Here is a 15957-nt window from a genome sequence, read left to right on the forward strand (position 1 = left end):
AAAGGTGATTAACATAATCGCCGAGTGTTTAGGTCTCATAAAGCCATCGACTGCTGGCTGTTTTTTGCACTCCCTCTTGCCTTTGTATCGCACTGTGTCGACACTGCTTAGGGAAGGGGATATGTGGTCCAAGGCAGGCGCGGAGTATCAGAGACAGTGCCTTGCAGTGGGAGTCTTGACCACTCACTGACCAGGTATCACAATCCCGGTATCTTCACCCGCTCTACATCAGTGGAGGGCCTTGTTGCTCCCACTGCATCATCCAGAGCCACGTTGTTGCTGGTGCAGAACCACTCTGTTCACTTCGCTGTGTTCCTTACACGCAAGCTGCACAGAAGACATTTTTCACCAGCTGTAAAATGCCTCGAGATGTCCTGGGATTGTGGGAGGCATTCCATTTTCCTGAGGTCTCACCGGAAAAAAATGAGGTTCTGATTGGTAGTGTGGCTCTGTGGTGGACGAGATGTCGTCCAAGCTTGTAGAAATTTACTTCCAAAACACTCCCTGCTCCTTCAGTTACAGGTGTTGCCGCTGTCTACAGAGACCCAAGATCTCGATCTTACAGGTCTCAGTATCGCCTTGCCCCCACTGGAATGCAGCTTGCTGATGGGAAAATAAGCATGCACGTATTGAAGACGTGCTAGTTGGAGCACCTGTAAAGGTAACACATGTGGGCACTTGACAGATTTTTAACACATCCCGGGAGTCACTATTATTACCTGAAGAACATTAAGATAAGGATAAATGTACTGGGAGTTCGAGTAAGCCATTCGCACCCTTGAACCTGCTCACCATTTCCTTACATCATGGCTGATCTTTTACCTCAGTGCTACTTTCCTGCACTACATTCAAAATCTGTTGGAGATATAAAATGTCTGAGTTGCCACAGCCCTCTTGGGGAGAGCCAAAGATTCACCACCAACTCTGAAGAGAGTTCCTTCCTTCTCTGTCCTGAATGGCTGACCCCTTATTTTGAGACTGTGTCTCTCGGTACCCCAGCCAGAGGAAACACCAACTGCTCTGTCTGGGGTGTGTAGAACTAGGGATCACAGTCTCAAAATAAGGGGTCGGCTATTCACATGGTCTACCCTGTCAAGTTTCAAAAGGATCATCAATGCACAATGATGTTGCCTCTCATTCTTCAGTGCAGTCTGCTTAACCTCACCTCAAAGGACAAATGCCTCTCAGGAAACAGTTTACCACCACATCTTTAATCTGTTTCTTTGATGGAGCCAACCTCACAATCTCATTGCTGAACGTCTCCTGCCTGGAATTTCCTCCATTTGATTAAATATTAACACCGTGGAGGGTGACTAGTCCTGTCATTGACAAAATCATTGAGCTCGTCTAGACATTGTGGTTGCCAACAAATGAATTGGTTGATAAAACAACCCCTTCGGTGAAACTTTAAAGGAACTGTTGGCTGTCCTGTTTACCTGCCCTCTGCAGCCAGTGTCTGGTACTGGTTGTGGGCTCGGATGTGAGTCAGAAGGGTGTGGGTCCAAGTTCCACGCTAAAGGCTGAGCATAAACTGTAGTCTGGGGTTCCAGTGCTATCCTGAGAGAGTGCTACCCTGTTAGAGGTGCTGCCTTACAGGTAAGATGTTAGGTTGAAGAGTTGCCTTATTGCACAGGTGGTATAAAGGATCCCACTGTTCTGTTACAAAAACAAGTCAGAGAATTCTTCCAGTCCTGAACAATACTTACCCCGACAGCATTGCTGGACATTGTTGGCTGGTAATCACTGGGGTAACAGAGCTATTGACAATGATGTAGAGCGCAGGGGAGAGATGAAGACAATAGATTCCATCTTCCCACACTACCAGGTTCAAGACGGCTACTTCCCTTCAACCATTCGCTTCTTGAACTGACCGGCACAACCCTAATCACTACAGTTTAGTAACACTATGACCACTTTGAACTAAAATGGACTTTGTTTTTTGTTCTAATTGTGTTCGTTCTTGTAAGACATTTAAGAGACTCTTAGATAGACACATGAAAAATAGGGGGTTGTGTGGGAAGGAAGGGTTAGATAGATCTTAGAGCAGGATAAAATGTCGGCACAACATTGTGGGCTGAAGGGCTTGTACTGTGCTGTAGTGTTCTATGTTCTAAAATTGTATTTATGTTTTTCTTGTGAAAGCTGCTTATCTGATGCTATGTGCCTGTGATGCTGCTGCAAATAAGTTTTTCATTGCACCTGTGCACACATGTACTTGTGCGTGTGACAATAAACTCAACTTTTATCTTGCAAGTCTGATAGAATCAGAAACAATATGGTTAGGGCAGTGGAGTAGAGGGAACGATGTTCATCAGCTGAAGCTGATTGGGGACAGGCACAGTAGTGTAGTGGTTAGCGCAACACTATTACAGCGCCAGCGACCCGGGTTCAATTTCCGCTGCTGTCTGTAAGGAGTTTGTACGTTCTCCCCGTGTGTCTGCGTGGGTTTCCTCCGGGTGCTCCGGTTTCCTCCCACATTCCAAAGACGTACAGGTTAGGAAGTTGTGGGCGTGCTATGTTGGCGCCGGAAGCGTGGCGACACTTGCGGGCTGCCCCCAGAACACTCTACGCAAAAGGTGCATTTCACTGTGTGTTTCGATGTAAATGTGACTAATAAAGATCTTATAACTGTGAGTAGAATGCAATGAGGGAGAGTTCCTTCAGTGACTTGAGGTGAACCAGTGGCAACCTTGGTTATGATTGGATCAATAAGAATGGAATCAAACATGGTCCATCCCACTAAGTTGGACATCGGCCGAGTGACGTTGAGAAGTTTAGAGTGGTCAACCTCCTTAAAGGTTGAGCACAAGGGGGTAGGGCAAGCAGTGTCACAACGTCAATCGTGATTTTGCATAAAGCTGATTTGGGTTTTGCAGGCGGGACAGAAACCTTGATTGTTTTCTGCAGATTTGGAACTCAAGTTGTTTCTCGGTTTAGTGGAAATAGGACTGAGAGTTTCGGAGGTTGAAGAGACGTGAGATCATGAGAGGTACACAGGATAGCAATGAGATTAGTGTACAGTGCTAAATTTAACAGTGCAACAAGGAAGTGGAGGAAGCAGCAGAGCCAGCTACTTTAATGGTCTACATCTTGTTGTCTCTTGCCGTGGTAAGCTTGGGGAAGGCAGCAGAATGGGCTTCAATGAGGTGGATGGAATTTGAAGAAGGAATCATGTTTGCATTCCAAGGCACTCCTAAAATAGCACACATGGTCTTGGCAGAAGAGAGGAAACCAGCAGTGCTTGTCCAGCCAGATCTGGCCATGGTCTTCTTCGGTGCTGTAGCTTGTGTGGTACAAGACTCATGGCTTTCATACAGGGCTTGCTGAGATTTCATGCTCTGAAATAAATAAAATGATGTCTGGGGCAGGATGTAAACAGCCACTGTTTAATCTGCTCTATCACTACCCTGTTTGTCACAGCCAGTCTCTGGTACCCAGGCTCCGAGAAAACAACGTCCTCTGTTCATCCCTGATCGTAGAGCAGATCCCTGGCAAACGGTCAGCATCCGTCCTCTCTGAATTACTTGCCACTTGCATAAAGCCCTGGAGTTTTGACAGGATGGAACGGCGAAAAGACGGAAAGAGAACTGAAAAGAATACGGGCGGTATTCCAAAAAGGATGTACAACTAACTTATCTGGGCTGGACTCCTGGAACTACACAGCAGGTCAACACTGCACAGTGCACCCTGCACCACTTGTCAATGTACAACACCCTGTAACAGTGGGCCAGGTGAAGTTGAGCAGTGTTACTGAATATTAACAAATGATATCTGAATGCAGTGCAACAGTGTGATGTCATTTAATGTGATAATTAAATATACACTTATTTTGCATATATAGTGTATACATGCAACTGTTTATCACAGGCTGCTGAACTAATATACCTTGACACTGTACATTATATATTTTCTGTCCTGGTTACTCTGAAAGCTCGGTGTGATCCTGGCTTTAGTTTATAAAATTTCATCCTGCTCTAAAGCCACCTCAAAATAAATCTTTATTTTAAAAATATACATACATAAATTTACAGTCAGTTCCCATTAATGTTACCTTTAGAGTAATTTGTACTCTCTCGCACTTTCTAATCCAGAATTAATGTGTTAATAAAGCAGCCACAGGAAGATCCAGTGATAATTCACATAAATTTCTTCTTCTGCAATAAGCCACTTTATAGAGATCATTGATTTCCATAAAGCTGAATGTGAGGCTTCTTAATAGCAAATACAAACTCATCATAATTTGAAACCCTAATCTTTTTTTCATAATAGGATTGCTATGGCGATGGCATCATGTGGCTCACTGTGCCACCAATAAGATGCTCACAATGGTTGAGAAATGATTGACTCAGTCACCTTGTGGCTGTCCCAGGGGACAATTTGTAGAGGCCAGGGAGCAGTTTTGTGTCTTATTGCTTTACGGGGCAGAGCTATTATGAGAAACAGAGTGGGAAAGGAGCAGATAAAACCTTGACTAAACAGAGCTACCTCTTTGTGACTCTCAGTTTCTTACGCGACTGAACTCCCAATGGAGAATTACTTTCCATTAGCAGTGAGCATTTAAAAGAAAACTGCGAAACTACTGACTCTCAGGTCACAGAATTAGGGGCAAGCAGTTTAGGACTGACATGAGGAGAAATGTCTTCACACAAGGATGCTGAATCTTTGGCATTCTCGACCGCAGACGGCTGGAGAGGCTCAGACACCAACTGCACTTCAAACTCTGACAGGGCAAGGGACATGGCACTGAGGTCGAAGATCAGCCATGGCTTAATTGAATGGTGGAGCAGGTTGGAAAGGCTGGATGGCCAATTCCTGCTGCTTCTTATAATACCCACCTTGAATGCACGAACCCTTGCCTTGTCAGGAGGATGTATTACCCCAGAGAGTAAGGCACATTGCAGGGTTTGAGAGCCAAGAACCAATGCTTTAGACTGTTTCTACCTTTGTACTCCAGATAGCTCTGAGCTCACAAAGTCTTGGTCAAAGACTTTCCTGTCCGGCTCTTGCTTCTTTCTCTGTGCAGAAAGAAAATGCCTGGTCAAGCAGTGTTGGTAATGAAGAGACAAAGATGGCAACCTGATGAAATAAATAATCAGTATAAGTTTTATTTGTCCTTGCATACATGTAACCCCAGGGCAGGGTAAAAGTTCCCTGCAACATTATAGAACTGACAATAAAATAAACTCTCCATGCATTCTGTGATGCCCCTCTGCTTCATGCCAAATCCCTGGGAAGATGGAGCTCAGAAGACTCAGGCTAGAACAAAGCCAATCGGCTTGGGTTCTCCAGGTTGAGCCTGAAGTTCTCTAAGAACTGAGAAGCAAGTTCATCGTCTACAATTCGGCCGTCACTGGACAGAGTGACCATCATCATGTCCTTCCGACGGAGGCTGGGGTTACCCTCGTCATCTTCAGAAGCTGTCAGATCGTGGCGCAACTGTCCGACGGCCAGGATACAGGCCTGAGGGGGGTTAATCACGGCACTGAACCCGCTGATGCCAAACATTCCCAAATTGGAAATACTGGAAGGAAAAACATGCAAAGTTAAGAGTTTAGTTTCTGCTGCATCTTTGACACCCAGTCACGGGCTGTCAATTCCTGCTCATCTCCATTGTTCCGCCACCCACAGGTCCCTGTCTGCGGTTACTCATCCAATCCAGTTACCTGCCCACGTCATGCAGGTCACCTACCTAACGGTACTGTTCCCCTGAAGTACTGCTGCAGAGTAAGCTTGGGAATTTTCTGCTTATCAATGTCAACACACCTCAGCGGCTCTGAGGCAGCCTCGGTTACATCCAGTAAACCATGAATTTTTTAGCCTGTGCCGCAATTAAGTAAACAAAATAATTCATGTATGCTGGCCTCTGAAGACGTGCTGTTTTATCTCACTTTTCTTCCACTGGTTTCAGATCCATTTGTTTCTTATTCATTCTGGGGGGGAGAGAAGGTACAGTAGACAAGGAAAAAGGCGATAGACTATTGGCTATTAATTCTTACGAGTTCTTTCCTGTCTACTTGTCTGAGAATTAAATGCGTGCTCAGTCCTAATGGGTGGTCTTTGGATAACGGAACATCACTCAATATATCGTAGGATGATGGGTTTGTTCAAAGTTCCTAAAATTGCCAAATTGTGCAAAAACTCTCATCAGCAATGGATTTGGGTTTAATTTTTCCATGAAGTCTGATTTAATTTTATATCTTCATGGCTTGTCAACATTTAGCAATAGTAATCAATAATCTTTTAGTATTCACGTCGGAGCAAAAGGGAGATATGTGAAAGGAGCTAAGGTGGATAAGACTGGCCTTGTGCATTGAGAAAGAGACTGCCTGCACTAAATCTACCAAACCTGTCATGGCGTTAACAGACAGTGGGGCAGTGGGAGGTGTTCAAGGAAGAATTTACTATGAAACAAACCATTTGACAGCCCTAAGAGTTATTCTGTTCCTACAGCACTGACTGAATACACACGGATGAAAATCAGGTGTAAAAGTTCCGTCAGCCCATCTGACCTGATTCTTCCTCAGGACCAGGTTCCGCCCAGGACCTGACAGTATCTTAAAGATGATCAGTGTCTTCCTTAACCATCTTCCTTGCTAATTCCGCACAGGGAAGAGCATACAGTGGCATGCAAAAGCTTGGGCACCCCTGGTCAAAATTTCTGTTACTGTGAATAGCTAAGCGAGTAAAAGATGACCTGATTTCCAAAAGGCATAAAGTTAAAGATGACACATTTTCTTAATATTTTAAGCAAGATTACTTTTTTATTTCCATCTTTTACAGTTTCGAAATAACAAAAAAGGAAAAGGGCCCGAAGCAAAAGTTTGGTCAGTACTTAGTAACACCCTCTTTGGCAAGTATCACAGCTTGTAAATGCTTTCTGCAGCCAGCTAAGAGTCTTTCAATTCTTGTTTGGGGGATTTTCGCCCATTCTTCCTTGCAAAAGGCTTCTAGTTCTGTGAAATCCTTGGGCCGTCTTGCATGCACTGCTCTTTTGAGGTCTATCCACAGATTTTCGATGATGTTTAGGTCGGGGGAACTGTGAGGGCCATGGCAAAACCTTCAGCTTGTGCCTCTTGAGGTAGTCCATTGTGGATTTTGAGGTGTGTTTAGGATCATTATCCTGTTGTAGAAGCCATCTTCTTTTCACCTTCAGCTTTTTTACAGACGGTGTGATGTTTGCTTCCAGAATTTGCTGGTATTTAATTGAATTCATTCTTCCCTCTACCAGTGAAATGTTCCCTGTGCCACTGGCTGCAACACAAGCCCAAAGCATGATCGATCCACCCCTGTGCTTAACAGTTGGAGAGGTGTTTTTTTCATGAAATTCTGCACCCTTTTTTTCTCCAAACATACCTTTGCTCATTGCGGCCAAAAAGTTCTATTTTAACTTCATCAGTCCAAAGGGCTTGTTTCCAAAATGCATCAGGCTTGTTTAGACGTTCCTTTGTAAACTTCTGACGCTGACTTTTGTGGTGAGGATGCAGGAAAGGTTTTCTTCTGATGACTCTTCCATGAAGGTCATATTTGTGCAGGTGTCGCTGCACAGTAGAACAGTGCACCACCACTCCAGGGTCTGCTAAATCTTCCTGAAGGTCTTTTGCAGTCAAACAGGGGTTTTGATTTGCCTTTCCAGCAATTCTACGAGCAGTTCTCTCGGAAAATTTTCTTGGTCTTCCAGACCTCAACTTGACCTCCACCGTTCCTGTTAACTGCCATTTCTTAATTACATTATGAACTGAGGAAACGGCTACCTGAAAATGCTTTGCTATCTTCTTATAGCCTTCTCCTGCTTTGTGCGCATCATTTATTTTAATTTTCAGAGTGCTAAGCAGCTGCTTAGAGGAGCCCATGGCTGCTGATTCTTGGGACAAGGTTTGAGGAGTCAGGGTATTTATGAAGCTTTGAAATTTGCATCACCTGGCCTTTCCTAACGATGACTGTGAACAAGCCATAGCCCTAACAAGCTAATGAAGGTCTAAGACCTTGGTAAAAGTTATCTGAGAGCTCAAATCTCTTGGGGTGCCCAAACTTTTGCATGGTGCTCCTTTCCTTTTTTCACTCCAAAATTGTACAGAACAAAAATAATACACTAATCTTGCTTAAAATGTTGAAAAGAATGTTTCATCTTTAACTTTATGACTTTCGAAGATGTTCATCTTCTACTCACTTAACTATTCAGGGTTACAGAAATTTTGACCAGGGGTGCCCAAACTTTTGCATGCTACTGTAGAGGGCTCCTGGACCCCTGGGGAAAACATTTTACATTCTAATTTGTAGGCTGCACGGTGTCATCACACATGGAATATACACAACTAAACGACTACCACCTTATGCAGAGTTGGGTTCTCTCTTTGTATTGTTCAGTGTGTCACCTGTGATTCTTTCTCTCCCCCAGTGTGTGCTGTGATTCTCTCTCTCCCCCAGTGTGTGCTGTGATTCTCTCTCTCCCAGTGTGCTGTGATTCTCTCTCTCCCAGTGTGCGCTGTGATTCTCTCTCTCTCTCTCTCTGTGCTGTGATTCTCTCTCTCTCCCAGTGTGTGCTGTGATTCTCTCTCTCTCTGTGCTGTGATCTCTCTCTCCCAGTGTGTGCTGTGATTCTCTCTCCCAGTGTGTGCTGTGATTTTCTCTCTCCCAGTGTGTGCTGTGATTCTCTCTCCAGTGTGTGCTGTGATTCTCTCTCTCCCAGTGTGTGCTGTGATTCTCTCTCCCAGTGTGTGCTGTGATTCTCTCTCTCCCAGTGTGTGCTGTGATTCTCTCTCTCCCAGTGTGCTGTGATTCTCTCTCTCCCAGTGTGCGCTGTGATTCTCTCTCTCTCTCTCTCTCTGTGCTGTGATTCTCTCTCTCTCCCAGTGTGTGCTGTGATTCTCTCTCTCTCTCTGTGTGCTGTGATTCTCTCTCTCCCAGTGTGTGCTGTGATTCTCTCTCCCAGTGTGTGCTGTGATTCTCTCTCCCAGTGTGTGCTGTGATTCTCTCTCTCCCCCAGTGTGTGCTGTGATTCTCTCTCCCCCAGTGTGTGCTGTGATTCTCTCTCCCAGTGTGTGCTGTGATTCTCTCTCTCCCAGTGTGTGCTGTGATTCTCTCTCCCAGTGTGTGCTGTGATTCTCTCTCCCAGTGTGTACTGTGATTCTCTCTCTCCCCCAGTGTGTGCTGTGATTCTCTCTCCCAGTGTGTGCTGTGATTCTCTCTCTCCCCCAGTGTGCTGTGATTCTCTCTCTCCAGTGTGCTGTGATTCTCTCTCTCTCTCTCTGTGCTGTGATTCTCTCTCTCTCCCAGTGTGTGCTGTGATTCTCTCTCTCTCTGTGCTGTGATTCTCGCTCCCAGTGTGTGCTGTGATTCTCTCTCTCTCTCTGTGTGCTGTGATTCTCTCTCTCTCCCAGTGTGTGCTGTGATTCTCTCTCTCCCAGTGTGTGCTGTGATTTTCTCTCTCTCAGTGTGTGCTGTGATTCTCTCTCCCAGTGTGTGCTGTGATTCTCTCTCTCCCCCAATGTGTGCTGTGATTCTCTCTCCCAGTGTGTGCTGTGATTCTCTCTCCCCCCCAGTGTGTGCTGTGATTCTCTCTCTCATCTGTGGAGAAAAACAGGTGGTCAATGTTTCGGGTCAGGACTGAAGATAGGAAAAGAGGAAGCCCAATATGTAGGAGGGAAAACCAGAGCATTGATAGGTGGACAGAAGAGGGGAGGCGGGGTGGGCACAAGGTTGACCGCCTGCTTTTCTCCGCGGATGCTGCCTGACCTACTGAGTTCCTCCAGCATCGTTGTGTTTTTCTCCTTCATTATCCTTACCCACCGCTCCCTCATTATCTGTCGAAGGTATTAAACTTCTCATCACTGGAGCCTTCCCGCCACGAATTAGTTTAAATCCCATTCAGCCCAGCATGGTTCCCATCGGAACAGCTCCCTCTTTCCCCATTCCTGGTGCAAGTGTCTCATGGATTGGAACCCACTTCTCCCAAACCAACCTTTCAGCCACACGTTTACTTTTCCAACCTTATTTACCCTTTGCCAATTTGCACGTAGGATCAGGTAATACAACGGAGATTATCAGCCTTGTGATTTGCTTTTCAATACTGCCCCAAGTAGCTCATAATTCCTCAGCAAGACATTCTTCCTATTCCTATCTCTGCCCTGAATATGACATTAAAACCCCCCTGTGGTTTGCCTCTCTTGCTGGCTGCTTTATTGGGATTCTCCAACTTTGTTCTTTCCTTGGATTCCAGGGACTAGCCGCCAGTATCCTCCTCACATTTTCCTAGGCTAGGAGCATCCCTTGGGTCCAAGCACGTCGTATGAATCATTCTTAATTTGATCAGTCGGCTTAAGGGCTCAGTTTTAACTCATAGAACATAGAACTATACAGCACAATACAGGCCCTTCGGCCCAAAATGTTGTGCTGACCTTTAATTTTCGCCGAAGACTGTCTAACCCCTTCCTCCCACATATCCCTCTATTTTAAATTCCTCCATATGCTTATCTAGTAATCCCTTGAATTTGACCAATGTACCTGCCTCCACCACCGCCCCAGGCAGCGCATTTCATGCCCCAACCACTCTCTGGGTAAAACACCTCCCTCTGATATCTCCCTTGAACTTCCCACCCATTACTTTAAAGCCATGTCCTCTTGTATTGAGCATTGGTGCCCTGGGTAAGAGGCGCTGGCTGTCCACTCTATCTATTCCTCTCAATATTTTGTACACCGCTATCATGTCTCCTCTCATCCTCCTTCTCTCTAAAGAGTAAAGCCCTAGCTCCCTTAGTCTCTCCTCATAATGCATACTCTCTAAACCAGGCAGCATCCTGGTAAACCTCCTCTGCACCTTTTCCTACGCTTCCACATCCTTCCTAGAACGAGGCGACCAAAACTGGACACAGTACTCCAACTCAAGTGATTATTGGACAAAGGTTGGGGAGGTGGCCACTGTATACCATTCTCTAATGCAATGCAGCATGGAAAACTCCAGGTTCAGTGCTGTCATTGATATCGCTTCCCTTCCAATCTAATCAAAGCACTTGGGTCTGTATACTTTACGTGCATATTAGATAGCTCTCGTCATTGGGGTATCCTCTGTTTACAGCATGGAATGAGTTTGCATGGAAGAGATGTGAACTCTAAAAATGGATTGAGATATAATTTGTAGTTTACAGCCAATGTCCAGAATATGTTAATGCCTCTACTACTTTTTAGTGTCAAAGCTGATAGGTATGTTAGCAAGATATCCCAATGCTTGGGTTTAAGGGGGCTTATGATTGCTTCAGTGGGTAGGTTAAAACAGTCAGCACATTTTGTACTGCTTCTGGACCCGACATACTCTTGGATATTTGTGTTATTTTCAAAAGAGCAATGGCTGCATTATTTCTGTACTAACACAAGGGCAGCTGGCATCAGGATTTGTAGGACACCTTTACTGAAAGCTTACCAAGCACAAATCACCCAGACAACTTGCAGTACATACAAAGTATGTGCTATTCCGGTAATGTTACAAACCCACAGAATGGCTCACCACTTACAGCGTGAGTGTAGCCAATAAAGGAATGAGAACAAAAGTGAAAGGGGAGGATTACAGAATAAAGGGGCTTGCCCTCACTTCACATACAGCACGGCTCCCATTACTTTAAAACCCCACAACCAAAGGTACAATGATGGAGATTTAAACTCAGAAGTGCCGGCATTTTACCTGAAGGAGCCCCCTTGGTATTCCTCGGGTAGTAATTTTCCTGCTTTTGCTTTCTTTGCAAGAACCTGGAATGGAGTTATAAGCACAGCTGTCAATTCACTTCATGGCACTGCTAAAGTACAGCATGTGCTGCAGAGAGAATTCCAAGCAACCAAAGAGTAAACTGTTTCTTTATGCGCTCTCAGTAACATCACAGACTTCTTGTGAAGGCCATTTGCTCAGACAACTAACAGACTGAAAGCAGTCACGTAGTAAGTAACAAAGGAGAAAATACCGGAGGGCAGTTTCCATCTCTGGAGGTCTGTAAACAGAACGGAAAATAAAATCGATAGGTTCGGTGATCTTGGTGAAAAATACGCCTGCTGTTTGGTTTATGACTGTTGAAGGTGCAGACTGAGCGAGATATTGACCACCGTGGTTAAGGTTTCCATTTTCCTCAATCAGCCTGAACAACATTCCTCTCAATGCATTCCCCCTCACTATGTGTGGGAGTATCTGTACCGAGTGCTCAAACATTGGCAAAACATCAGCCCCCTCGATCTTCCTCTCATCTACCATTCTACATCGCAGCTGGAGTCATACAGCACAGATACAGGCCCTTCGGTCTTCCAGGTCTGTGCTGACCTTTCTTGCCCATCTACTCTAATCTCATTTGCCCTCAGAATCACATCCTTTTCGAATCTATCTGATCAAGTGGTTTCACTTCGATTGAAGTACTGGCTGCGATCTAGTGAGAGTGCACATCGCCCGGGACTTCTCTTTTCTTTTTTTGGCAGCCAGGTCCAAATAATGTCAGGTCTCCAGACATGATAGCATCTGGTCTTGCCTTTAATTTTGCCCATAAACAAGGAAGCTGCAAACATATTAAATCGAGCTGCATTGGGAGCAGGAGGTGTACAGTGGGATCCAGTCAGACTGGGAGGGTGTTTTCCTAGTAAGGATGGGAGAGAATTAGTAGATGAAATCTGAATAGTAAATGAGAGCTGAAGGTTCTTGGCCCCAGTGGAAGAAATTCCTCCTCATCTCCAACCTCCCCGCACGACCCCATATTCTGAAACTATGCCCCCAGTTGTAGATTCCCTCATAAACAGAAACATCCTCCCATGCTCTCTCAGAAGCTTATATGATCACCTCTCATGCTTCTGAATCCCAGCCGGCACAATCTTTCCTCTGAAGACAACCGCCTGTTGCCAGCATAGCCAAGGAGCGGCTGAGAACGATGGTGAAAGGAGAGGAGGTGAGAAAAAACAAACTTGCCTTCACTTATCGCACTGCTTGGCTCCCGTTACGTTCAACTATTCACAGCCAAACGTTCGAATGGTGGAGCTACAACTCAGAACCACGCGTTCTTCCCTGAAAGTGCCCCCTAATATTTCTCGGATTGCAGCTTCCTTTCACCCACCCCCACCCTCCAAGTATCTGCAACCTTTTCTAAAATGCATCCAATGCAAGGATATCCTTTCTTCAATAAGGACACCAAAACTGTACACAGAAGTCTTAGGCCTGGTTCAATCAGTGCTTCAGCCCATAGACAACGCTTGCTGAGGCCCTATCTCCCAGCACTATCCTGACGGCCTTTAACAGCACAGGATAATAAGCGGCATTTAAAAAACAAATTAAATTTATTTAAATAAGTTTAAAAAAATGAGAAAGAAACATAACAAGAAATTAAGTTCTATTATGTGAAATCATATACATTGAAATAAAGTAATAAAAAGAACTTGGCCAAGCTTACATTTTTAATGGAGGACAGCGGCCTCATTCAGATCAATGGGGCCATGTTAAATACACCAGCTGTGGTGTATGGTTGGCTGGTGTATACATCCAAGTATAACTGCCCCCTCAACATTAAGTTATGGAATGTCCCGACCTCAATGGCAAATCCAAGGCCTGAAATGCTGGTTCGATCCCCACTGCACTCTGCACCTTGTTGTAGTGTATAGGAGCGGACATCTGGAATGTGCTGGGAGGGGTGGGAGGGACAGGGACTGAAGCTGGCCGGCTGTCAGCATGATCCATCCCAATGGACCTGCCCAGACACATCTACAGAAGTCCACCGCTTCTCAACTGGTGGAAGTATTTTCTTCCTTAATGTCCTTCCTGTTACATTGCATATTTGATAATCTCAGAATTGCTGAAATGCCCTCTCTTTTCCTCACACTGTCTTTCCTTCAGCAGAACTGCGATGGCCCTTAACCTTCTCCATTTGCTATCTTGCTACCACATAGACAAAGTGACCCTATTCTCAGCTCCCACGCCACGTCCCGCCACTGCTCCATTTCAGCCACCCAAATTACGATGGTACCACTGAGCATCCCTCTCACCCCTCTTCTTTCCTGGGAACTGTTCCCTCTTCCGCCACTTCAGCCTCTGACAGTCTCACAGATATTCACCTCCTCTCACTCTAAGACAACAGATTACACATAATGTATTTGCTGTTCTCTCAGCAAATCAACCTGTGTAATTCCCCTCCCTTGTACAACAGGACTGACACAGTAGATTGAATTATTTGACTGAATGTCATTTTCTGTCCTGAAGTGCGTTCCGGGACTCACCACTGACACCTCTTAGTCTCAAAGGTGCTTCAAAGTCATCAGCCCGTATCCAGAGACCTGCCTTCCTGCCAATTTTCCATGTGCCACTTCACCCACACTGTGTCATGCATCTTACCTGTGATTTCTATGGTCACATTTTTAAAAATTTCTTTATTCACTGCCCTGCGGACGTGACCACTGTTTATCAATCACCAATTTTTACCGTCATCTAGCCACCTTTCAAAGGGTGCACTGTTGGGCTCCAACAACTCTGGTCTAATCAATGGTCCTGTCGCACCTGCCTGGCGCCCTCCTCCCCCCTCCGAATGTTAAAGCTGTTTTTGGAGATGCACGAAAGTGAAGCTCTTTCCGAAAGACTGTGTTGCCTGCATTAATGAGGGCTGCTGCTTATTGCTGGGCTGTAATATACTATATTCATACATAATTTAAATGGCTGGTACAGCTCCTTTATCACAGTACCAGTTTGACCTTTAGCGGCTGTTTTATTCCTCTGCAGAGGGAAGGCGCTTTAATCTTCCTCAAATACCATCTACAAATTTTATTCCCACCTCTATTACCCATAGAGTCATAGAGTTAGTTACGCAGCACAAAAACAGGCCCTTCGGCCCAACTCGTCCATGCTGGCCAAGATATCTGTCTGTGCTAGTCCAATTGGGCTGCATTAAATCCGTATCGCTCTAAACCTTTTCTATCCATGTACCTGTCCATATGTCTTTTAAATATTGTAATTGTACCCGGCTCTACCGCTTCCTCTGGCAGTTTGTTCCATATACACACTGCCCTCTGTGTGAAAAAATTTCCCCTTAGGCTCCTTATAAATCTTTCCCCTCTCACCTTAAATCTATGTCTTCTACTTTTAGACTCCCCTACCATAGAACAGTATAGCACAGGAACAGGCCCTTTGGCCCACAATATTGTGCTTAACTAATTAAGCTAATGACAACTAATTACACTAATCCTTTCTGCCTGCACATGACCCATATCCCTCCATCCTCTGCATATTCATGAGCCTACTTAAGAGCCTCTTCAATGCCTCCCATCATTTCTGCCTCCACCATCACCCCTGGTAGTGCATTCCAGGCACCCACCACTCTCTGTGTTAAAAAAAACTTGGCCCACACATCTCCTTTGTACTTTCCCCCTCTCACCTTAAACCTCTCACCTTTTACCCTGAAAAAAGACTGTGATCATCCACACCTACATCCCTCTCGATCTTATATACCTCTATAAGGTCACCCCTCAGCCTCCTACGCTCCAGGGAAAAAAGTCCCAGCCTATCCAGTCTCTCCTTATAACTCAAGTCCGCCTATCCCAGTGACATCCTAGTGAATCTTTCACGCACCCTTTTTAAGCTTAATGACATCCTTCCTATAGCTGGGCAACCAGAACTGCACACAGTACTCCAAGTGCAGTCTCACCAATGACCTGTACAGTTGCAACATGACGTCCCAACTCCTGTACTCAGTGTCCTGATCGATGAAGGCAAGCGTTCCAAGCACCTTCTTCACCACCCTGTCTAACTGTGTCGCCACCTTCAGGAAACTATGGACCTGTACCCCTAGGTCTCTCTATTATACAAAAATCACCAAGGCCCTACCATTTACTGTGCAAGTCCTGCCCTGGTTTAACTTACCAAAGTACAACACCTCGCACTTGTCTGAGTTCAATTCATTCTGCTATTCCATGGTCAATGAACGCTAGCTACTGCCTTCATTGAGTATTTTCCTTTGG

At 45.2% G+C, this 15957-nt stretch overlaps 1 protein-coding gene across 1 annotated transcript in view; it reads right to left on the reverse strand.

The window, feature by feature from the left end:
- Positions 1-5080: 5080 nt before the first annotated feature.
- pdhx (pyruvate dehydrogenase complex component X) overlaps positions 5081-15957 on the reverse strand; it is a 174197-nt gene continuing 163320 nt past the window's right edge. The window contains exons 10-11 of the mRNA XM_052029617.1: positions 11672-11736; positions 5081-5521 (exon numbers count right to left, since the gene is read on the reverse strand). Coding sequence (XP_051885577.1) covers positions 5257-5521; positions 11672-11736 — 330 coding nt within the window. The 3' untranslated portion in view covers positions 5081-5256. The remainder of the gene's footprint in view (positions 5522-11671; positions 11737-15957) is intronic.

The sequence above is a fragment of the Pristis pectinata genome, chromosome 14, assembly GCF_009764475.1.
Source record: "Pristis pectinata isolate sPriPec2 chromosome 14, sPriPec2.1.pri, whole genome shotgun sequence".
NCBI lineage: Eukaryota > Metazoa > Chordata > Chondrichthyes > Rhinopristiformes > Pristidae > Pristis > Pristis pectinata.